Source organism: Naegleria gruberi (genome assembly GCF_000004985.1).
Source record: "Naegleria gruberi genomic scaffold NAEGRscaffold_30, whole genome shotgun sequence".
Classification (NCBI taxonomy): domain Eukaryota; phylum Heterolobosea; class Eutetramitea; order Acrasida; family Naegleriidae; genus Naegleria; species Naegleria gruberi.
In genome coordinates, this window is record NW_003163297.1 from 2,954 (window position 1) to 27,905 (window position 24,952).

The 24,952-nt window shown below is 29.8% G+C and overlaps 9 protein-coding genes and 1 non-coding gene across 10 annotated transcripts; 4 read left to right on the top strand and 6 right to left on the bottom strand.

The window, feature by feature from the left end:
• Window positions 1-347: 347 nt before the first annotated feature.
• NAEGRDRAFT_80076 (uncharacterized protein) lies at window positions 348-1,489 on the bottom strand. Its single transcript, XM_002676039.1, has one exon. It carries the CDS (start codon window positions 1,312-1,314, stop codon window positions 469-471), a length of 846 nt encoding a protein of 281 aa, XP_002676085.1. The 5' UTR covers window positions 1,315-1,489; the 3' UTR covers window positions 348-468.
• Window positions 1,490-1,966: 477 nt separating this feature from the next.
• NAEGRDRAFT_68650 (uncharacterized protein) lies at window positions 1,967-4,960 on the bottom strand (the record flags this gene model as incomplete). The annotated part of the gene is made up of 1 exon (XM_002676040.1): window positions 1,967-4,960. One exon carries the CDS (start codon window positions 4,958-4,960, stop codon window positions 1,967-1,969), a length of 2,994 nt encoding a protein of 997 aa, XP_002676086.1.
• Window positions 4,961-5,704: 744 nt separating this feature from the next.
• On the top strand, window positions 5,705-7,393 carry NAEGRDRAFT_49798 (uncharacterized protein; the record flags this gene model as incomplete). Its single annotated transcript, XM_002675947.1, has 1 exon — window positions 5,705-7,393. The coding sequence occupies one exon, from the start codon at window positions 5,705-5,707 to the stop codon at window positions 7,391-7,393; it is 1,689 nt and encodes a 562-aa protein (XP_002675993.1).
• Window positions 7,394-7,408: 15 nt separating this feature from the next.
• NAEGRDRAFT_68651 (SEC24-related protein) lies at window positions 7,409-10,933 on the bottom strand (the record flags this gene model as incomplete). Its single annotated transcript, XM_002676041.1, has 2 exons — window positions 7,409-8,094; window positions 8,182-10,933. 2 exons carry the CDS (start codon window positions 10,931-10,933, stop codon window positions 7,409-7,411), a joined length of 3,438 nt encoding a protein of 1,145 aa, XP_002676087.1.
• A 2,058-nt stretch (window positions 10,934-12,991) lies between these two features.
• Window positions 12,992-14,257, bottom strand: NAEGRDRAFT_68652 (uncharacterized protein; the record flags this gene model as incomplete). Its single annotated transcript, XM_002676042.1, has 1 exon — window positions 12,992-14,257. The coding sequence occupies one exon, from the start codon at window positions 14,255-14,257 to the stop codon at window positions 12,992-12,994; it is 1,266 nt and encodes a 421-aa protein (XP_002676088.1).
• Window positions 14,258-14,844: 587 nt separating this feature from the next.
• NAEGRDRAFT_4907 (uncharacterized protein) lies at window positions 14,845-15,147 on the top strand (the record flags this gene model as incomplete). The annotated part of the gene is made up of 1 exon (XM_002675948.1): window positions 14,845-15,147. A coding segment is annotated over one exon (303 nt), but the record flags the coding sequence as incomplete, so codon positions are not given.
• A 425-nt stretch (window positions 15,148-15,572) lies between these two features.
• On the top strand, window positions 15,573-15,644 carry NAEGRDRAFT_t370. Its single transcript has one exon. It is a non-coding gene; the product is annotated as a tRNA-Met (tRNA).
• Window positions 15,645-15,745: 101 nt separating this feature from the next.
• NAEGRDRAFT_68654 (COG1661 domain-containing protein) lies at window positions 15,746-17,302 on the bottom strand (the record flags this gene model as incomplete). The annotated part of the gene is made up of 3 exons (XM_002676043.1): window positions 15,746-16,291; window positions 16,513-16,538; window positions 16,585-17,302. The coding sequence occupies 3 exons, from the start codon at window positions 17,300-17,302 to the stop codon at window positions 15,746-15,748; spliced, it is 1,290 nt and encodes a 429-aa protein (XP_002676089.1).
• A 3,149-nt stretch (window positions 17,303-20,451) lies between these two features.
• On the bottom strand, window positions 20,452-22,117 carry NAEGRDRAFT_68655 (uncharacterized protein; the record flags this gene model as incomplete). The annotated part of the gene is made up of 2 exons (XM_002676044.1): window positions 20,452-21,747; window positions 21,782-22,117. The coding sequence occupies 2 exons, from the start codon at window positions 22,115-22,117 to the stop codon at window positions 20,452-20,454; spliced, it is 1,632 nt and encodes a 543-aa protein (XP_002676090.1).
• Window positions 22,118-23,221: 1,104 nt separating this feature from the next.
• NAEGRDRAFT_80077 (uncharacterized protein) lies at window positions 23,222-24,599 on the top strand. Its single transcript, XM_002675949.1, has one exon. The coding sequence runs from the start codon at window positions 23,261-23,263 to the stop codon at window positions 24,557-24,559; it is 1,299 nt and encodes a 432-aa protein (XP_002675995.1). The 5' UTR covers window positions 23,222-23,260; the 3' UTR covers window positions 24,560-24,599.
• Window positions 24,600-24,952: the final 353 nt, after the last annotated feature.

Here is a 24,952-nt window from a genome sequence, read left to right on the forward strand (position 1 = left end):
TCGTTGATTGTTGTTGTTGTTGTTGTTTAGATGATGATCGTCCACCACTATTACCATTATTACCACCACTAATACCGTTTGAAGTTACAGCTTGTTTTCTCATATTATTATTATTATTATTAGAATTATCATAGTTATTATTATTATTATTAGATAGAGAAGGTGATGTTGAACCTCCCTTCTTTTCTCTGATAACATCTCGGAATGACATTTTTTTTATTACTGTTGATGATGATATTATAATGGATTCTAATTTGATAATCAACTTTTCAACATGTTATCAACAACAATAACAACAACACCTGTTGTTATGAGAAATGAATAATATAGAGGTAATATTAAACATGTTTCAATGATGATAAACAATTTATCATCTTTTTTATTTTGTTATACATTGAAGAGTCGTCTACTACCAATAACAAGAAACATACTCTCTTTTTCAAACGTATTGTTCCCGCTCAACTAGTTTTACTCTTCCTTTTCTTCATTTTCTTCTTTTAAATAATTTAAATGATCAGTCCATTTCAAATCATCTGAACGTGGTAAATAACCAGTTAATTTTGTAACAATAAATTCCATACTTCTCCAAAAGTTAATGGAGTGAAGTGGATAATTCAACCAACCAGTTGTAATACAATAATAAGTATCAAATGGTGATTTGTGATGATAATTATGTGAAGATCTACTTAACAGAATACCACTTGATTGTAAAATCTTTACAATAGTTGGTACTTGGTATTGATGTGACCATTTATGAATTTGATTAGTAAAAGCAATCATTAAAGCTAAGAAAGTATAATATAAAGTAAAGAATAAATCATTTGAATATGAAATTAATGGAATTGCACCTAACATACAAGAAACCAATGCATTATCACCATTAGTTTCAATAAAATCATGTTTACACATTGCACTAGGAGCAATATGATGTTCACGGAATGATCTAATAAATGTTTGACCCACCAATGGTGCATCAAGTGTACCCCAAGTATCAGCAATCCAATGAACAATACCACTAATAAAATCTGCTGTTAACATACCAAGAAAAATACCAATAATTACTTGATATCCTAATTGAATAATATTAACTTCACTAATATAGGCTAATTTAACAGATTGATATAAATTTAAAGGTAATAATATTAAATAATATAATGTAATAAAGAATATTTCCATCATTCTTTTAGATGTACTATAACCTGATTTGAGTATTTCTTCCTTTTCTTGTTTGGCTTTTTTAAAGAATTCATGATTAGGCTTGACTGTTGTAGCTGTAGTATTATCTGCAGGTGCAGCCTTGATTTGATCTGTCATTTACAAAGAGAGAGTAGGTGTGTGTGTGGATGGTAGTGATGGTGATATGTGATAATAATAGGTGATGAATATTATTATTATTATATAATTGAAAATAATTGTGTCCAGGAGGTTGAGGTTAGGTTGTTGTTGTTGTCGGGGAGAATGTGATGGTGTTGTTGGGGTATTTTTTTAGGCTTGAATATTTTGGTTCTACTTGTTCCCGTTGTGCTTAGCGTGCGACTGAATAAGTTGATTCGGTGTGAGCCTTCTAATATTCCTTATTCAATATTCATATATTTACAATATAAGCCTTCTTTAATTGGCATAACATCTTTTTCTGTTGCATACTTGTTGGAGGGAAATGATATTGTGTGATGGTGAATGGACTCCATTGTGTGTGGTTAATAATTTCATCAACTTGATTTTAACTTTCCAATCGTTGGTCGCACCATGCACTAGCATTTGCAAAAATTGTCCACTAAATTGTACAAATAAATCAATTCACATAATAGCTCTATATTTGTAGATAAAAAGACACTACTCCATTCAATTGAAGATGTTATTCATTGAATATTATTGAATTAATAGTAGACTCCACTCGATCAGTTGAAAAAAGATCACAATAAACCTTAATAACAATAAATCAATAATTTTTTAAATCAACACAAATTTATTGTTGAAACTCTGATATTGGTTGATTATAAACAATTTCTGGAGGTGGAACAAGACCAAGAGTTAATTGTTGTTTTGGAACTTGTTGTTGTTGCAAAATTGGTTGTTTTGGTGGTGGTGGCATTCTCATTTGTTGTTGTTGGTAGTATTGTTGTTGTTGTTGTTGGTGAGGATTGAGAGGACGGTTGGAAGGAATGTTAGTACAGTTTGCTTGTTGATTTGTTTGTAAAACTATTGGAACATGTTGTGAATTCATTGGTAATACTTGAGCTGTTTGATAGTGGTGATACATTTTCATCATTTTACCATTACTAGTTGACATGTAAAAACCACCATTAAAATTTGGACAATCTTTCATTAAATAATCATCAATAATCATCTTGTAAGAATCCAATGAACCATTTAACTCTGATTTAAATATTACATAATTTAACATTGGACATCCATCAAAATGTGCTTGATGAATAATATCATTCATACAAGTATTTCCATAATTACTACCACTGCTACCACTAGTGCAACTACCACTACTGCTACTACTACAAGTGGATGATGATCTTGACATTGTTACTGATGGTAATTGTGGACAATTTTGAACTTGAAGTAATTTCAATTTGTATGTTTCTAATTGAATATGATTCTTCAATTGTGAATTATTTCTTAAAAATAATTTAGCAAGTGAATTGGAATGAATATATAAATTTTCTAACATGTTCAAATTCAATAATTGTAAACCCTTAATTGAATTATTATGAATATGTGGTGATACAAGTGCATGACAATTTGATAAAACCAATGCTTGTAATCTTGATGCATTTTCTTCACTTAAATATTCATTCAATACTTGATCTGTTAAATGAGCAGCATTAGAAATACTCAAATATTCAACATTTTTAAAAAATTGAAACAAGTTATTCATTCTATCATTTGGATAAACACAAAGTGAAATTGCAACCTTTGATAAATTACTTGTACCTAAAAGGTTAATATTTTCTAATATTTTACAATCAGTAAGATTCAATGAATTTAAATTTGGACAATTTAAATTTAAATTTCTAATATTTACACATCTAGAAATTTGTAAATTAGAAAAATCATTACCACAATTAATTGAAAGTGTATGTAATATTGGATGTCCTTCAGATGGTAATTTAAATAAAACTAATTCTGTTAATTTTGGTAATTGTGTTAATTCTAATTCTGTTAATTGATTACAAGCATCAATACTAACAGATTCAAGTTTTGAACAATTATTAAATTTGATAAATGTTAATTGATCACACATAAACAATTGAACACTTGTTAAAAGTTTTGAACTCAAATTAAATTGAGTAACACTTTGTAAATCCAAAATATCTAACTTTTCACATCTATCAAGTGCTGTTACAATTTTATCATTTTGGAAAATGTTCAATGAACTTGATCTAATACTAAATGTTTCAATAGTTAATTCAGAATCTTCAATAATTGGCAAATCAAGTTGTGAAATGGATTCAAACTTTAAAAGTGAAATCTTCTTATTACTATTAGAACCAAATATTAAATTAGATAACTTGTTTAACTTGGAAATTGAAATACTTGTAATATTTGAATTATTAATAGATACAGGTTGTGAAATGATAGTATTTTCATTACATTCAAGTTTAATTTGTTCCAAGCATTCCAAACCATTCAATACTTTAGTTAGCATTAAAGAATTAACATCATTCCAATTTGAAATGTGTAAATTCTTTAAATATTTAAACTTTTTAACAAACAAGTTAACATTTTCATAATTATCAACACCTAAAAATCTAACAACAAGTGTTGATAACTTGTCTGCCTTGCTATTAGTAGCAATTTCACATAATTGTTCGTTATTAATAGAGAACTTTGGAGTGTTTAAGCACTTGAGTGTTTTTAAATTTTTACAATTTCTTAATAAAAAGTTAACATGATCAAAAGTAACACTCTTAACATGATCCAAGTTTAAATGTTCTAATCTATCAGCAATACTTGTTAAAATAGGTTCAATATGTTCAATTTCTAATGTGCTAGCATCAATATCAATCAAAGCTTTACAAGTTTTACAAATTTGTAACAAGGCTTCTGACTTGAGTTGACAAGATGTTAATTGATTATTAATTAATGTTGCTCTATTAACAATCTTGATCTTTTTTAAATTAGTATAAATAGAAAGGAATTGTGCAAGTGAGGCTTGATCAATTGAATACAAAATTAATTGTTCAAAAGGAGAAGCAACATTATACATTCCAAATACTTGATAATGGAATAAAACTAAAGCATTCATAGAAACCAATGATGGAATCAATTTGGTAATATCTTCGTTACGCCATAACAAATTTGTTCTACTTGTACGATGGAAATGTTTTGAAACTTTACCAACACTCTTGATCAACTCAATTCTATTAATAAAAGACATTATTTGATATAAAACTTGTGCTGGAATTATTCCCAACTTCCATTTTGTTGTTCTTGTTAAAGAGGCTATCGAAGTAGAAGATTCTATTTTAACCTTCTTACATTGTTGTGTATCTTCTAATAAATTATTGGAGGTGTTGAAAATATCTTCTGTGGCGCTAATTTCATCGTTTGAACGTTTTCTTAATGCTGATGATGATTCATCGTTACTTGTTGTTATCATATGGGCGGTATTGGAGAAGAGAGAAAATGGTGGTTGGTTAAAGTTTGTTGGTTGGGATTGTGGTGGATAGAGAATTGTACTAGTTGGAATTTGGAAAGAAGGGAATGAAAAGAATCGATTATTATTATTATTCATGGTACTATTATTTTGTTGTTGTTGTTGATAGTGAGGAGGATAAGAAAACATTGTATTTATATTAGTGATGTTATTATTGTTATAATTTGAACCATTATTTTGATGAGATGGTGGAGCAAGAATAACACTTGAAGCAATTTGATGGGAAGGAGTTATTGTTGATGAGTAATGTTGTTGTTGAGGAGTAGATGTTGTGGTGAATTGATTGTTCATTTTTTCCAATTGGATTCCCATTGAAAAATCAAGCCTTTCGCTGCCAGGTTTGATAAATCTTTCCTCTGTCGTCAAGTAGCGTTCTATTTTAAATTCCTTTTCATGCGAAGTGTTCCTGCTATTCGTCATCCGTTAGAAGAAGAATTTCAAGGAGCGAGGAGTAGTAGCCTTGTCGTGTGAGGTGTTCATTTGCTGTCAGTAACATTCTAATAGAAGATTTTGCAACAAATGTTACGTAATAAGGAGGACCTCATACAAACTCCTACCATTCGGAGAGCTAATCAAATACAATGCATTGTATCATTAATTGGAAGATGATGTGTCAGTATTAGATTGCATATTACTTTTGGTTGGATCAGTAAAAAAAAGTGATAATGGATTACATTAGAAGAGGAATTAGAATCGAAATACACGTGTCTGTAATATTTTGGTGATTCAGATATCCTCTCTGAATTGATAAGTCAGAGATTGGAAAGTAACTTGGAAACTTAATGTTCCAATACAAGTTCATTATAATATTCTAATACCTCTCTGTGTTGGTGTTCATAGTTTAATTGATCTTCTAAAATGTTATTAGATTGTTATCAGATTCAAGACTCAATTTATTCACATTATTCATATAACAAGTTCAATTAAATTTATTGGAAGTTTGTATTTGATGAAATTTGGCGCCTTAATTATTGTACATTTAATCATCTACAATAACGAAGTTTGGCGCCATTTTTAAAAAATAAAATATAAAAAATGTCTCAAGGTTCTCCACAGGTTTTGTTTGAGGACGCTAAGGCCTATTTGCAAACAACAAATGAAAATGGAAAATCCATTTATGATATGTTAATAGATATTGTTTCATATTTACAGGATCATAAGGATGCTAAGGAAATTAATTTAAAAAAACTTGTTGAACAATTATCCGAAGATGGATTTAAATATGGAGAACGATCAGGATTTGATGAATTATGGAAATTATCTAAACCTAATCCCGAGTCATGCAATAAAGCTAGAGAAATAGTGGAGGTTCTTTCAAAACAACAAAATGTAATGAAGGAAGAATTCTCAAAGAGAAAAAAAGCAATTGAAGAATTGAATGTAAAGAAAGATGGTGATGATGATAATCAAGATGATCCAGTAGAAGAAAATCCAGATATTATGTATTTGTACAGTAACGAAGATGGTGTTTCTAATTTGATTGAGGATTTTTATGCTTTAGAATTAGTAGGAGTAGGTTTGCCACATGAGGAAATTGCGAAACTTTCAGTTGCTATTCAAAATTTGAAATCATCAAAGTCTTTACGGTATTTAAGATTTGTAGGAAAAATACTAGGAATTGAATCGCATTACTATGTTGTTGAAAGTAATTACTACTTTAAAGAAAAAGTTCCACAAGATAAAATTCATGAAAGTGGAGGTAAAGCTGGTTTAAATAGATTTACATATTGGGTATTGAGATCTAAGGATTCATTGACTAATTTTGTAAATTTACCTGATGTAACACCTCAACAAATTAATGCTGCAAGAAATATTTCAAAATTATTTACAGGTAATTTAGAAAAGGAAATTATTTCATATCCTCCATTCCCAGGTAATGAAGCAAATTACTTGAGAGCTCAAATAGCAAGAATTGTGCATTCAACAACTATTGCACCATTTGATCTATTTGAAGAGAGAGAAGTAACAGAAGCCAATGACGAAGATGATGACGATTCAAATGAAAAGAAGAAGAAGAATGAAATTAAATATAAGGAAGTATTACCTCCACCAGTTAAAACCAAAGCATTTGAATTGAAAGATCCAGAAGGAATGAAATCACTTGAACATTGGGTTCATCTCTATCCAGGTATTTTGAAATCAGGATTTATTACTAAGGAACCACTTCCTGGTGATCAAGAACCAGCTGATCCAGAGGATGATAAAGATCCAGAAGTACCAAGTTTCAAATTATTACAGGAAGATGATGGTCTCAAAAAATGTAAAGAGGCAGGAGCTTCACCAAAGAAAAAGTCAGAAGATGATGATAATGATGACGATGGAGAAAATAAGGAAGCAAAACTTTCATGTTGGAAAGTTAGTTTCAGTAATGTGAGAAAACAGACATGTCATCACAAATCATTCAAAGTGGTTATGCTTAGTAGTTTGAGATGGCAAGGTGCTCACACATTTTATAGAAATATTGGACCAATTTGTCATTTTGGTAATGTGTACATTGGATATGGTATTAAGAATACTGGTATTCCTTACACTCCAATTCTTCCTTCAAAGGTTGTTGAAGATGTTAAAGAACCAGTTGACCAAGTGGATCCAAAACCAAATGATGCTAAGAGAATGTTACAAGGTCTTGAACCAACTAGTGAAGATAAACCAGAGGATGATAATCCAAATGACGACGAAGATGGAGGTAATGATAATGATCCTGAAGAAGAGGATGATGAATAAAAATGTTTATTATAATTACATGAGTTTCTTAACTTCATTGTGTAAGATGACTAAAAAATCAGAGTATGACTTATCAACTGGACTTGATGAAATTCCAGAACCAAACTTATCTTCAACCATTCTAATAAAGAATGATCCATCTGTTCCTTCATTACTTTCCTTATAAATATAAATTCCACCATGTTGAACACCTCTGGAAATTAATTCCTTTACAATGAATTGAACCTTACTAGAATAAGGAGCATTAGGAATTGATAAATCATCAACATTTAAATTTTCTAACATTGAGAATACAGGTTTAGAAGTTGAAAGTGTAATTTGATCGATAGAATCAACTCCAAATAATTCTTGAATTCTATCTTGAGGAGCATCTTTACCAATCCAGAATAAACATTCATTTCCATCACTCATTAAATAAATTCCATCAGAAGAAACAATACTTGATGAAGGAGGTAAAATTGGTGGCATTGGATATCTTGAACCATCACTATTATATGATATTGGAATAATTTCATCTTGTTCATTATCTTCTTGATCATGTACTTCATCATTGAAAGTTAAATTTTGAATTTCATATAAACGTGGATAACAATAATTAATAGCTTGAGCACATGAAAATTTCATCAATAAATGGAAAGAATGAATTTTCTTATCAAGTGAAACACGTGTATAACGACAGAAAGCAGGTGATTTTGCTAAACCTAAAAAGTATAAAGGTAAATATTTCAAAGTTTCAGGTAAAACTAAATGACTTGATCCAGAATTTGTTGTACAATTCTTTCTATAACATGCTAATAAATTTGTTAATCTATCACAAATCATATCACGAACAGTATCTAAAGTATCTCTATTTTGAATTACTTGATGAACAAATAAACGTGAATAAAGAGCTAAACAAGCACCAATATCAGATCTTCTATATAAAGTATTAAAATCAGTTGCAGTTTTCAATTTTAAAGTTTGAACACGTAAATATCTTTTACCATCAGATGAATTTGTATAAACAAGTGCACATTGAATATAATGATTACCAGATTCACTTGCACCTAATAAATTACTTTCATCATGTTTAAATTCAACACCAAATGATGTATCAGAATCAATAACTGCCAAATCCATAACTTCATCTTGTTGTTGTAAAAAGTGACCAAAATATCTTCTAATACCAATACCACTACTTGTTCTAATTTTGAAAATTGCATCATAACCTGATTCTCTTTCTAAATGTCTATTTAAATCTAAAATTAAACGTTCTTCATCTCTTTTAACACTAAATTGATGATATAAATAAACATGTCCACCTGTTGTTTGTGCTGCTGATGATAAATTAGCTGTTTCTATATATGTTTTTGGGAATAGGAAAATATCAATACCAATAGCCTTCTTAGCACATGAAATTCCTAAATTCTTCCAAAATCCTAATTCTGGAATGAAAATTTCCTTCTCTCTATCTGTACCATATAATTTATATGGATTTCTTCTTTCTTGATCAGATTCAGAGGCATTTGGTCCAAGAGTAAAATTACCTTGTCCCAAAGTTGGAATTTTTGAAGTGAAAAGTAAAACTCTACCACCACTTTCACTCAATAATTCTTCTGCACATTTCATTGCACTACCTGCAACATTATCATTGGAACGTTCACCAAGTTTTGATGCTGTTTCATAGAAACGATTAAAAAATTCATCAACTTGTTCATGATTAACATGTTCACTACTTGTTGATGATCCATAAATAATATCACCAAATGTAATGGAAGCTTCTTGATGAATTGGTACAAATGAATTTTGTAAATCTGCAACAATCATCACTTGAGGATGAACATGTTTGATTTCACTTGTGTTATTATTATTATTATTACCATTGTTACCAATATTATTATTGTTATTACTATTAATTGTATTATTATTAGATTTTCTAAAATTATAAAATTGAATATTCTTTGCAAAAGTAATAAAAACAACGTTGGAATTTCTAAATTTTGGACCAAAAGTTTTGAAACAAGTTTTTAAACCTTCAATAACAGATCTTAAAAGACCAGATTCAATAGCATCATGACCAACATCAATAACATAAACAAATGTTTGTGGTTTTGGTTCTCTTGCCTTACTATTATATTGTTGAGTTGCAATAAAATCAACATCACCAACACTTAATTCTGGTCTTTGTAAAATATCAGTTCTAACACCATAAACATCTGTTGGACAATAATACCAATCAGGTGTATTATTTGAAAATCCACAAAAATTACATTGATACTTCTTTCCATTATCAACAAATTTCATAAATGGATTCATATAAGCTCTACATCTTGAACATCTTAAAATTTCATAATTAGTAAAATCAACAATTGGAGTATGATTTGGTTGATCTTGTGGATTTAAATTTGCCATTGGTTGAACAATTGCACCCATCATTAATTGTGATGCATCAAGTAATTTCTTTGTATTTGGAACACAATAAAGAGTTGGTCTAATACGATGTGGTGTACATGATCCTCTACAAATAATTTTCATTCTTCTATCTGCTGGTGGAGGTGGTACATTAAAATAAGGTGTAATATTTGATGTATTGGGTCCTTGTTGAATAGCATTAGTATTGAATGGTAAATTTGGACTAGATGATCCAAATAATCCACTTAAAACACCTCCTCCATTGTTATTAGTGTTATTGTTATTGTTATTCATTTGTTGTGATTGACCTCCCAATGCAAAATTATTCAATGTTGATGAAGATCCTAAACTTGTAACTGGACTATTCATTGAATTTGTTAACATGTAATGTTCTAAAAAGCTTGCTGTTTCATATTCATGCATTGTAGTATGTTCTTTCAATGGTAATATAGCTGGTGTTGGCATGGAAGAGGCTTTTTGTACCTTTTTAGGAACACCTAAATTATTAGGAGTATTTTGAGTAGTAGGTGTAGTAGTACTTTGATCTGGTATCATTGAGTTTGTAGTAGAAAAACCAGAATTGGATGATACTTGTTGTTGTTGCATAAAACCTTGTTGTTGTTGTACCAATGGAGTTGAGAAGGAAGAAACATGTGGATGTGCAGAAGTAGCAGATGTTTGTCCAGTAGAATCTCTTGGATCAAAACTTAAACTTGTTGGTGGAGGTGGTAAGGCTGCTGTTGTTGTATTAGTAGTACCCATCATACTTGTTGGAGTTGAAGGATTATTCATCATTGGATTAAAGAATTGTTGTTGCTGTTGATGAGGAATATTCATTGTAGGAGGTGGAGTTGTAGTTGTATTACTACCCATCATCATTGGATTATAAAAACCTTGTGTTGATTGTTGTTGTTGTTGTTGATTCATCATTGGATTGTAAAAGCCTTGTTGTTGTTGTTGAGGATTGAAAAAACCACCAACAGTAGGACTTTCAGTAGCTTGTTGTTGTTGTGGATTATAAAAGCCTTGTTGTTGTTGACCAAATCCACCATTGTTATCACCACCACCCATTGTTGATGATGATGGTTGTTGTGGTGGTTGTTGTTGTTGATTCAACGCAGTGTTCGGCATAAAAAATTGTTGAGACATTTTTTGCTGATAAAAACTCTTCCTATCATCTGAATGACGTCATAATATTATTATGTAATGTTGTTCATATTATCTAAAAGTGTTAATTTGACGATAGAGAAGGGTAGCAGTCCAATTTGCCGAGTCGACTTGAAATTACAGACTGCTAAAAATAAATAATTCTTCATCTGACTTTTGAGAAAAATCAGAAAAACTCGATTACTAAATTGAATTAATTGGATTCGGATTCATTATGTGATATTAGTGTTAGTCATTGGTGTTATTGTTTTACCTTGAAGTCTGACAATTCCGCACGTGTTTTTCATTTACCAAATCTGAATTTAAAAATAAACCAAATTCAATTTATTTATGTTGTAAACCCGGAAAACGTGTAGATCGACTCGGTATTTTTTACTTCTACCTAGAGAAGTGGAAGAAGGAAACAAAAAATTAGCAAATATGATAATATTATCATTGTAAAGTTATTTAGATCTTTGAGTTCATTCACTTGGTAGTGATGAAAAAGCAAATTAATCTAAAAATAAATATAAAAAAATGTCTGAAAGTAAAGAAGGCTGTTTTGAAAAAGTTGCAAATTCATATGAAAGTGATGATGATGAAAAATTATCAATTGATGATTTATATGCATTGGCTATTGAATTAAAATATGAAGGAAAACATAAAATGGCAAAACAATCATGTATTGAAGGAATTGAAAAATTAAAATCATCATCATCTTTTACTAAAGAAGAAAGATCACTTTTAATTTCATTTTATAATTTAATTTCACAAATATGTATGGATTTAAAGGAATATGAAAATTCAATTGATTATTGTAAATTATTAATTGAATTGGATTCAAATTATTTTGAGGCTAGATATAGAATGGCATATTTGTTAAATTATTTGAAATTAAATGATTTATCTATTAATTTAATTAATGAATCATTGAATTTAATTGATAATAATCATCCTTTAAAGGAAAAATTTAAATCACTTTTGGAAAGTATTGAAAAATCAAAAGAACATCATCACCATCATCACCACCACCATCATCATGATGATTGTGATGATTGTAAAGTTAAATCAAAAGATGATAAGATTTTTGTACATTTAATTAGAAAATTTGGAGAATTTTCAAACATTGACCCATTTATTAGTATGATTGAAGGGAAAAAGAATCACTATATCATGACAAATCAAGTACAAAGTAGTGAAAAGGCAATGAAGCATTCTAATAATGATATTGTCATGCAGTGTATGAATTTTCATAAGAATATTGTGAAAAATGATACTTCTAGTGAATCTTTCCATTTATTAATTCTAGTTAATTCCTCATTCTCTGTTGAAGAATTTAAGAATGATGAATTATTCATATTGGTTCATAGTTGTGCAGTCATCGAAACAAATAGATTTTTTGAAGATATTAGGAATAGCTCTGAAATGGTTGAAATGATAGAATCGAGTAATATTTTCATTCTAGACAATCATTCTACAGAGGTTAAAGAAGCTATTGAATGTTTGAGTTGTAATTCAAGTGTAATTTCAATGGATCAACTGAAACCAAATACTATTATCCACTCAATTTTAGGATTTGACTTTGAAACTTATTTGAATGATATGGGCTGGATGAAATTGATTTCCAACCAACAAGTCAAGTCAACAGATACAGTAGTACCATTCGTTTTCACATCAAGAAAACCACTCAATGTTGACAAGTTAAGATTGCTTTTTTCTTCTGATAATTCTCAGATAGATAACTTGAAAAGTATTGTATTGAGATCTAAGGGATTTGTATGGAATTGTAATGATAATAATTATCTTTATGATTGGTCATTTTCTAGTAATGAATTGAAGATTGAAAAGAAGATGCTCTTTTTAGCAGCCTATGATAAACTGAATAGATTACATCCTCTAAGAGTTGAAGAATTGAAAAAGATTAACAAGTGGATTGAACCTATGGGAGATAGAAGGAATGAAATAGCATTTATTTGTAGAAAGACAAATTCAATTCCAGATCCAGAAAAATTCATCCATTCATTCTTAAGTGGATTCCAACTTGATCAATAATAATAATTATTATTTCTTATTGGCATTCAATCTTTCAATAGCTTTTTCTCTAATCTTTTGTACAGGAAGAGGGAAATCTTCTTCAATTTGTTTGAGAGATTCTTTTGTTAACACGTACAAATCGCAATATGTACCAGCTCTTACTGAAGCCATTCTAGTTTGGTCCATAATCACACTGATTTCACCAAAGAATTTACCAGCATCCAATGTTGCTAATACTTTTGGTTCAGGATCTTCAGTAACAACTTGAACATAACCTTTCAAAATAAAGTACATTTCTCTTCCAATTTCACCCTTCTTCACAATCTTAGTTCCTGGCAAAACGACTTGAGGTCTGAGAGCCATGACCATTGATGTAATAAATGTTTTGTTAGCACCTTCGACTTTAAACAAATCGACTTTCTCAATAAGTTCAGCATTCATTGAAAGATAAATTTCAGATTGTAAATACCAAGGAAGATCTTCTAATACAAGAGTTTCATCCCAACCAGATCTAGCTTTCCAAACGAAATGATAATATCTTTCAATTTTTCCTCTAATAGTTTCTGGAATCTTTCTATAGGTCATGTACTGCTTGAGAGAGTCAAGCTTTTGCTTTCTCTTTGATTTTTCTTGATTGCTTGATTCTAAAATGTTACCCACGGCACCGACGACTAAAATCACTAGAGCTACACCTACAATATTACAAGCTTGAGAAAAGACACATTGACTAATTGTAACAGGAGATGAACCCCCATAACCTGTCATGGAAGTAAGGACCCACATAAATCCTCTGATATATCTCGACATGGCACCAGGAATTGATTTATCTTGGATAATGGTCGATTTCTGTGTCCATACCTGAACTGTTTGAACTGGATCGGTCATTACAATAATATACCAACCACAAGCTAAGCAGTGAGTTGCAATGAAGAAGTAAAACACGTATCTCAGAATTTGAATAGCAGTAATTGGAATAATTTCAACTTCAGACTCAAACTGACTAAAGTACTGATTGATTCTGACAGCCCTAACACATCTAATCATTCTAATCCACATTCCCAATTTCAAATCAATTATCAATAAAACATAATCCAATGGTATCATGGATATTAAATCTGTGTAGAAGAAAAATGTTTTAACATATTTCTTTGAAATCATTTTGTAATCATAAATATATATACCATCTGTTCCAGAAATTCTTTTAAAGAAACAGAGAATAAAGTCAAATAATAAAATAAGGTCAGCTGTCACATCAAATATTACCCAAATGCCTGACCATAATGGTTGATTCATGTATGTATACAAAGTAACTCTTAATGTTACTGTAAAGAAATTATAAAAAGTGGCCAAGAAACAAAGGAATACCCAAAGTGTTGCTAATTTATACCTCTCGGGTATTGTTAGTGGTTCTACTACTTGTGTTTTCCAATATCTAAATTGTTGTTTAAATTACTATTTGAAATTAAACCAACCTTTGAAATGTTTCCTTCCTTGATTCATGTTCTTCAACTTTAATTACTAATTGTTTATCCTTTCCGACTTCTTCCTATTATTATTGGTTTTTCATTAAGATGGATCTAAATAGTGTGATCTTACCTCCTTCATCCACTTGGGTGGTTTTATTTCCTTCACCTTCTTCTTTGGTTTTTCAGGCTCTTTTGGTGGTTGTGTTGCAGCAGGAGGTGGTTGTGAACTCATTTTTCTTTATAAATTACTTTGTTGTTCAACTACAATGTTATCAATTTTGGCGGGAAGAATTTAAAAAAATGTCTCGACCAATTATTACCACTTCTTCTTTTCCTCAGACAACAACAACAATACAGAGTCATAATATCAATGGAGGACGCATTGTCTCAATGACATCGGTGTTTGAAACACCTCTCACCAATAGAATGAAAAGAGATATTGAAGAGATATTTGAATTGTATGATACCGATCGGAAGGGTTACCTAACTAAAATTGAATATAAATTAGCTTACATATCACTCATGGGACATAAACCATCAAAGTTTGAAAGGAAGGAATTGTTTTCATCAAGTAGACCTGTAGTAAGGAGACAATTCTTCATGGAATTGATGAATAAGAAATTAATGAGATCTGATCAGCAAGATAGAATCAGAGAAATATTCAATACAATTGACAGTGAAAGGAAAGGCTTTATTACTCTTAAGGATTTAACTAGGAGTGTATCTGCAATTTTAAATTATGAAAAACAATTTGGAAAAGGAACAAATAGTTTATCAAGTTTAGGATTGGAATCTCTATTGACTGAATTTGATGTTGATAGAGCAAATAGAATCAGTTATACTACATTTTGTTCATTAATTTTGAAAAATAATTTAACAGTGTAGTTTTCTTATCAAGTTGATCCTTTCATGGATTTTAGAGCTTGAAAATTGGTTCAGATCCAATACTCAATTGACTTGCTGTTTGCTTACCATCCTTTCAGAATATCATGCAACTTCATTGAGAATCACTATCCAGAATTGACTGAGTTATTGAGTAATAATCCTAGAGTCAAGTTTAAAAATAGATATTTCTATAATTGGAATAACAATTTTAAAATTGAAAATAAAATTAAAACAATATTTTTAACATCAAGACAAGAAGCAAATTGGCGCAGTGGAAGCGCGATGGGCTCATAACCCATAGGTCCTAGGATCGAAACCTAGATTTGCTAAACCTTTTGGTTTTTTAAGTTTTTTTATGATTTGAATATATTTTGAGATAATAGGAAGTGATAATGAGTTCATATCAACTGGTTTCAATTTACTAAATCAACTATTTTCTTGGAACAATAATCAATTCATCAAATCCAGTTTCAGGATCAACTTGTCTTTCAAAATATACATCAGTCAACTCATTCAATACAATCTCAGCAGTTGTATAAACATTTGCTGTAATCAAATGACCTCCAAAAGTCTGTCCAGTTTTTCCATCAGAAATTGAAATGTGAATATGAGGAATAATATCTGAATAATCCTTGGTTGTTTCATTGTAATTTGCACTGATCGTTCCAACGAGAGAAACAATTTCATACGTTCCAGAATCAAATGTCGTATAGTGATGATTATTTGCTAGCCTGAGAACAGCTTTTGTGACTGATCCGACAACTGCTTGAATACTCACTGCTCTCAATTTATTAATCCTTGCAAAATCAATGAGTGTACTCATTATTTCTTGTGTTGGTTTTAATCTCATTGGATAGCCAATCATTCTTGATGGAAAAGCTTGTGGAATTACATTCTTATTATTGGATGAAGCAGAGGAAGATTCACTTGATCCGATTATCATCATCATGACCAACAATAGCACAACAACAACATACTTTGAATGGTTCATTTTTATAAAATTTAAATTTTATCCAAACAAGTTCTGCTTTCATTAAATGTAAAGTCAACCAATGATATTAATACAATTACAAATATTTCATCTCGTATTTTTGTTGCATCTTCTCCAAATAATTTCAATTTCAAAGAATCAACCTCTTTGGTATTTGTGTTGAGTTTGTTATAAGAAGAGGTTAGTAATGATGCATTCGAGTTCACTTTCAAATTCCAAGAAGCAAATCCATCTCGAATTGATTATTAAGAAAATGATATAAAATTGAATTAACTTACTTTCATCCTCTCTGGAATCAAATGAAAAGTTATTTGATCCAATGTTAAATTTACCATCACGTGTATAAAATCTTGGATAGGCATCCTCGTCTTCTTGAACATCCCAAGTAGAATATTCAACTTTTTGATAAACATGTTTGGAAATTAATTCACAAACTTCCTCTCCACATTCGAATAAAAAGTATTCATTCAATAAACGTTTCCATAATGATCTAATACCATCAGTTTTGGTAATTGCACTAGTTTTCAGTTCAACTACTCTTTTTGAGTTCTTAATATTACCTTCTACCTTTTTGGTCAACCATTTCTCAAATTTATATTCTTCAACCTCATTATCTTTTAGTTTATCAGCATCATAACTTGTACCAAGATCAAATGCCTTTGTAATTTGAGTGATCAAATCACCTTTCTTTTTTTTTACTTTGTTATTGGAGGAGTATTCATCAAATTTTCTCTTATTTACTTTTAACTCTTTTTCATTTGGTTTTTGAAAGGCTTGTTGTTTCTTGAGAGCTTTCATTCTTGTACAATTAATATTTCCTAATTTTCTAATATCGGAAGATACTCTCAAGGAAATGACCAATGGATTTGATTCAAGTAATTCTTCCCTAATCACTTTACAACATGATGAAAAATTAATGACATCCCTATTTGATGAAGACATAAAAAACACAATCTGATCCAAGACTTCGCTAGGAATATTTTCAAATTGATTCATTTTTTCTAAGATTTAAAAAACAATGCAGCATTACAACGTACTTACAACGTGAACTTTGAGAAACTTCTAGTATTTGGTGGATAATTTAGTTTTTAAAAGATTTTACAAGTTCATCCTTGTTCATCCTTGCTTAAATGTGTATTTTACACGTCCGACGATGCAAGATGTCAATTCTCCAACTTTAAAAAAAAACATCAACAACACAATAGCAATTCTAATGTCAAAACAACAACAACAACAACAACAACATGACAATACTTTAACTACTGCCACTAATCATCAAATTCAACAAAATGTTAATAATTTACCAATGGAAATATTGAGTGAAATTCAAAGTTATATTCATGATGAATGGTTAAATTTTAGACTTGTTTGTAAATATTGGTCAATTATATTTTGTGAATATTTAAATATTAAATTAAATATTAAAGATTGTAATAATATTATAGATTTATGTAATAGTAATATTTTATTACAAACTAATGAACTTTGTATTAATAATGTTCCAAAAAAAGTAATAGAAGCTATTTATTCTAATAATCAATTATTTAAAAATATTAAAAAATTAACTTTTTATGGAAATATTAATTTAAATAGTATTGAAAAATTATTTTTAAAATCAAATTCATTTATTTATAATTTAAATAGTTTATATATACAATCAAATGATATTACTAAATTAATGAAAATTTATAAAAAAGGAATACAAATAGCAAATAAAAATAAAAATAAAAAAAGTATTGGATTATTTAATTATTTAATTTATTTAAATAATAATATAAATTATGAATATTTAAATAAATCATTAGAAGTAAATAATATTGAAGCAATTGAATATATGATAAAAAATTCTGAAAATAACTTTGAATGGTTATTAAAAGGTTCTAAATTAGGAAATTTAAAAATACAACTTGATTTGGCGTTTTATTATTATAATACTAGTCAACATTTACTTGCTTTGGAATTATTTGAAAAAATATTTTATAATTTAAAATATGTTGAAAAAAATAATAATGAAATTAATTTTGATTTTTCATTCTATTTAGGTGAATATTACTATTATGGAAATTATGGAATTGAAAAAGATTATAAAAAATCAAATTACTATTTTTTACATGGTGATATTAATGATCCAATAACTCAAGAATTTATTGCAGAGAGTTATACCTATTTACAAGATTATAAAAATTCCTTTAAATGGCATTTAAAATCATCTGAAAATGAAAGTGAACATTCATCATTTACAATTTCATATTTATATTGTAGTGGAATTGTTACATGTCCTAATATGGAAGAGTCTATTAAACATTTGATTAAATCACCTAATTACTCAGTCACCATACTTCAATTTTTAAATTATTTTAAATTATTAAATCATTTAGAAAATTTAGATGAAATTTTACAAATTATTAATAATGTAAATTTGAATAATGATGAAATTTCATATGACAATGATGAAGAATATGAAAACAATTTAAAATTTGATTTAAATGAAAATTCAAATGAAAATGAAATTCTGGAAATGGTAAAATCGAATGGATGGTCATGTAATTCATGCAACAAATCATTTAATGGATTTTATTATTCAACAATGAATGGTTTTACATTTGATTTATGTATGGATTGTTATTCAATGGAAATTATAGAAAAATTTAAACATGAGTTAAATAATAGAATTTTATTTAAAACACATATTTTAACAAATTATATTCCACTTTTGGAATATTGTAAAAAATGTAATAATATTAATAATTTAAAACTTGATAATATTATTAATCAATTAAAAGAATGTAAATCAATTCATTAATAATAATTAAACTCAAATAAACAATTAATTTTCCATATTTAAAAGTTCAAGGACAGGGGACATTGCTTCAGTATAGGTTTGCAGTGATTTGCCAGTTAGAGCTTACACGAAATCAGGTTGATTGAACTCCATTCTTCTGACAAAGGAGATAACATTTGGAGTAAAAGTGGTTGGAGAAGAAGCTGATGAAGAAACACATCTTCTTGATTTTTGCTGGAAACATGAACATGATGATTCAATGAAACGAACGACAAAGCAATAAGGTTTATGATCATCAAGCAGAAAGCTTCAAGGTTGATGGAATGGTGATTGAGAAATTGATATCCCTTATTTCATATTTTCCTTCTCCTTATAGTACCAATCTTTCAAGATTCTTAATGACAGGCAAATTTTTTCTCTTCTTTTTCCTTCTTGATTTTGGTGATTTGTGCCTCCTTTTTACATTCATAAACACCTTGAACCTCAGGGAAATAAATTCGTCCTCGTATAGTCATCTTTCTTTCACAATATCTCCAAATTTTATAACGACATTCTCCTCATCACTTCCATCAAATTCAACGATGAACTCATTCTATTACAAAACAAGTAAGCTTCCAAGTTGCTTTCAGATTTTTCTTCAATGAGAAATTATAGTTGTTTGAAAATCACATCCAAAAATCCTTAACATTTCCTCAATTTCATAATAGGCAAACAACCAATCCAAACACTTTTCAATATTCCATTCTCATAGTTCTGTAGACAAAACTTTCTGATATTTGCAACAAATTTGAAAAACTCTTTGAATTGCTTGTGTGATGACTTAAAGCTAATAGCAAACGGATCAGAAAACAAATATTCTCATCAATGAGCATTTTGCAAAATTTATCACGAATTCTAAAGGTTCTTCCTAAAGGAAAGCTTCGATACATCACAATCAAATCTAATCAAATATTCTTTCATAATATTGGTCAACACTCGATGATAGTAAGTAAATTCTTCACCACCCACACGATTAGCAACTCGTTTCAGTATTCGCTCGAATGTAAACTTTCCCCCCAAGTACATAAAGTCATCGTAATAATCGTTTCCTTGATGTTTTGCCAGTAGGTTAAATACTTATTGTTCTTGTGCTTCGATTTCCCGCTTTTTTTAGTCAAGGTAAATTAAAAATTAAATAGAATTAAGGTGGCACTCTAATAAACCGGAATTTTTAAGGCAAAGTAAACTGTTAATGTTTGAGAAGATCCCAACGGAACATTACCACTCTGGAGATACCATTCGAAGAGATTATATCCTATCATCAGATGTATTTGTAAAGAAATGCAATCTCCTTCTTTATTGTAATAATAAACTCAATAATTTCTCAAAATAAGGATATTACAAAATTGAAAATATAGATTGAAAGAGATATAAAAGTAACCATAATTACCTCTTTTCTAAAAACAAAACCTAAAAGCCAATATAAATTAACAAGTTCTTTTCTGAATCCATCTTCCATCAATAAAACTTTCATCAAGTGAAAACTTGAAATTGCAGAAACGTTGGCAGACATGAACATTCTATCTGTCATCCATCCTAAAATTGGTGAGATTAATTTTTGCATTGAAAGATTTTGTGAATATTTTGCAAAATCAAATCTCATATCAGTACTGGAGCACAATAACCATGGAACGAGATAAGATTTACATAACCTTGATTGAAATTCTTGACAGAAAGATGGGTTGAACACTGACTTGTCCTTTTTCAATTCAATCTTAATCATTTCATCGAGTAGAACTATAGAATCTATTGCCATTGTAATACCTTGTCCATAAATTGGATTAAGAGAACCTGCAGCATCACCAACAGCAATGAAATCTCTCACTCCTTTCAAATTTTCATAGTGAACATATTCACTTCCATTCTTTTCATAGTATGGAACAATCTTCTTTGGGATATCTTTGAATTTTTCAAGCATAATTTTGGCATCTCTTTCCATAGTTGGATTTAATTTTGTAAATTCAATAATTTGTTCCTTAGCAGTTTCATATTGAACAGATTCAATCTTTTCATTATAAGTTGTTAATAAGATAAGGAAAGTGTTATCACTATATGGCATAAATAGAACACCTCTTCTATTTGGATAACACAATAAATGATAGATAATATAGTATGGATCATCTAATTTTCTATTTTCTTGAACATTGTCAATTCTATCCTCTCTACTGATTGCAACTTTTCCTTCACTATCATATGAACTGTCTTTTGGTTCCATAAAAATGGTTTGATATCCAATTTTACATTCAATTGATGATTTTGTGAGAATTTTCTTGTTTGGTGAAATTTCATTTTCAATGTTTTTCATTAAAGAGCTAGAACCAGCCCCTCCACAATTGACCAATAAATTACACTCAATAGTACGTGAAGAAGCAAATAAAACATGCTCAGCATCAGAAACCTTAGTTACAGTAATAGATTTAACACGAGTAACCTTTTCTCCGTTCTCTGAAATAGTTTCAACTTTAATACCACTAGACGAAACATGATATCCATCAAGAAATTCAACATTTTTCAATTCCCTTTTAACTTTTTCTCTCAAAATAGTTTCAATTTGACCTCTAGAAGCCATAAGCAAAGGATTCTTTCTCAAATTCAAATGATCTGAAGTTCCTAATCCATTCTTATAATTATATCTAACTTCAGAAGCAGGATACTTTCAATTCATCTAAAAATCCAGGTAATAATCTTTCCCAAACAAGCATTGAACGATAGGCAATAACATGAGCTTGTTCACCTTGTCTACTTTTGGCAATCGATTCGTCTGGAACAATTTTAGAACGATCAATAATTATTACCTTTCTATAATATTTACTCATGATAATGGCTGTTGTGAGACCAGAGAAGCTTCCACCAATGATGACAACTGTTTCACCTATTAATTTGTTATCTTGTTCCTTTAAAACACTGTCTATTTGTTCAATTGGTACCTGACAGTCAAGGTATGGCTTGTAGAACTTTTCTTTTATCAACCAAAGGATTGGTATGATCATTGTGATAAGACAAATAATCATCAGCAACATTTTGTTATTTTTTTTTTTCTTGTTGTTGAACAAAGTGAAGAGACCAATGAGATCAATGAGGATTACTTTTGAACATAATTAAGTTTAAATTTGGTAGGTCATGCAAATGTCATAGGTAAGTATGAAGTTCACTTTTGAATAGGGTATTACATCATGATTTAAAGTTGTTGTTGTAATGTAGTTTGTTTCTTCCTGTAATTGCATTAATAATACTCATTTGATCTTCCAGTAAATGCATTACTTGTGGAATTTCTAAAATGTCTTCATCTCAATAGAAAATGAAGTGTTCATCCTCTATTTTTTCCTCTCGTATTTAGTGATTCAATTGAGAATTTAAACCATTATCAAATTTGAATTTTGGTTTAAATTACACTTTATAGTTGGATCTTTGTTATTATCAAAGTAGATGTTTAAAATAAAGTTGACTATTTGATAATTATAATAATATTAATATTTCGGAACGACTTTCATTTTGTTAAATCCAAATTGTTGTGATTCCATAAATTATAAAACTGTTAGAAGACGATAATCCGTTCAAATGTTACTGTTGTTCATTTTGGCCATTTTTTATAATTGTGTTTCGATTGAAAATTACCTTTTAATGCATTCAATGTTTAATAAAACTATTTATTAAACAGTTAATATTTATTGTAAATTTACAGTAAGAATGATCGGAAAATTTTGACTTTGACTCTTGGATGATGGAAGGAACATGAAGCAAAATAACGGAAAGCCAAACCAAATATTGAATGAGGTCATATGGATACTATCCATGATTATCCATTGTATTAAAAAGATTCGACTGGTGAGTTCAAGTTAACATTTGAGGTGAATTAATGTACGAATTGTTGGCTCTCAAATCTCCTTTTCATTCAATAGAGATGGATTGTGTGGTGATCCCGTTGTTGTGTGTTTCAACAGCTATTAAAATGTTCAATAGACTACAGATGATTCTCAAACAACAATTTGGATGCTCTTCCATGTTGCATCTGTTGCTGCAATTCAAAGGCTTTTTCGTTTTGCCTTCAAATTGGTTGGGGCATAGTGATGGTGAATAACAATTTCTGTTTTTAAAAAAAAAGCGGGTTACAAAAAAATCTTGAGTTAAAAAATATGGCTAGAAAGAATAAGAACAAATCAAAGGCAACAAACAACAACCAAAAGGAAGAAGAAAATACTCAAGATGAAACAACTGTAGAGGAAACAACATCGGAGGAACAAACTGAAACAACTTCTACACAAGAAAATACTGTCGAAGAAGAAAATAAGGAAGTTACATCATCTGAGGAATCTAAGCCAACTAATGAAGAAACAAAGCCTGAAGTTGTTGAAGAACCAAAGACTGAAGAAACCACTCCAGTCGTCGTAGAGGAAACAGCCACTCCAGTCGTTGAATCTGCTCCAGAGGAAACAAAGACTGAAGTTGTCGAAGAACCAAAAGTTGAAGAAACAAAGACTGAAGAACCAACTCCAGTCGTCGAAGAACCAAAGGTTGAAGAACCAACACCTGTTGTTGAAGAAAAGATTGAAGAACCAACTCCAGTAGTTGTTGAAGAAACTGTTAAGGTTGAAGAAACACCAGTCGTAGTTGAAGAACCTGTTAAAGTTGAAGAAACCAAGATTGAGGAACCAACAACTGTAGTTGAAGAACCTAAGGTTGAGGAACCAGTTGCTGTTGTTGAAGAACAGAAGATCGAGGAACCAACACCTGTTGTTGAAGAAACTAAAATTGAGGAACCAAAAATTGAAGAACAAACTCCAGTTGTTGAAGAAAAGATTGAGGAACCAACTCCAGTTGTAGAAGAACCAGTTAAAGTTGAAGAACCAGTTAAGGTCGAAGAACCAACACCTGTTGTTGAAGAAAAGATTGAAGAACCAACACCAGTAGTTGTTGAAGAAACTAAAATTGAGGAACCAAAAATTGAAGAACAAACACCTATTGTTGAAACACCAAAAGTCGAAGAAACTAAGGTCGAAGAACAAAAAGTCGAAGAAACAATTGTGGAACCTAAGATTGAAGAACCTGTTGTTGCTGAAAAGATTGAAGAGCCAGTTAAAGTTGAAGAAGTCAAGGTCGAAGAACCAGTTAAAGTTGAAGAACCAGTTAAGGTTGAAGAATCAAAACCAGTAGTTGAAGATGTTAAGGTTGTTGAAGAATCAGTTAAGGTTGAAGAACCAAAGACTGAACCAACCCCTGTCGTTGAAACACCAAAGGTCGAAGAACAAAAAGTCGAAGAACCAAAGACTGAATCAGTTAAAGTCGAAGAACCAGCTAAGGTCGAAGAACAACCAAAGACTGAAGCAACAGTGACGGAAACAACACCAGAAGTTAAACCAGTTTTGAATGAGACTAAGGAATCTAAGGAATCTAAGGAAACATCGGAAAAGAAGAAGAAGTGTACGATCATGTAAATTTTGAATAATTATTTAAAAGCTTTTCACTTTTTTTTTCAAGTTGCTGAGCTAGTAACTAAAATTAATTTTATTTAGTAAATTTGACTGAGATGCCTTTGAAACACAATCGACATTTGAAAATAGTGGTGAAATTGAAATTGGAGGAATTCAACTTTTGAAGGGAATGAACATTCTGTTTTACATACATGTAATTCAATTAATATCAATCAAGATTTGAATAATACTGATTCTAGGAATATGAATAATCAAATAGCCTCATGAAGACATCTTGTTATTTAACTGACCGTGCAGATGAGACAAAGCCTATTAATAACTAAAATTGAAACTATTCCGACCAATGGAAACCTTAATCCAATCTAATGCTAGGAAATTATTATCAATGATTGAGGA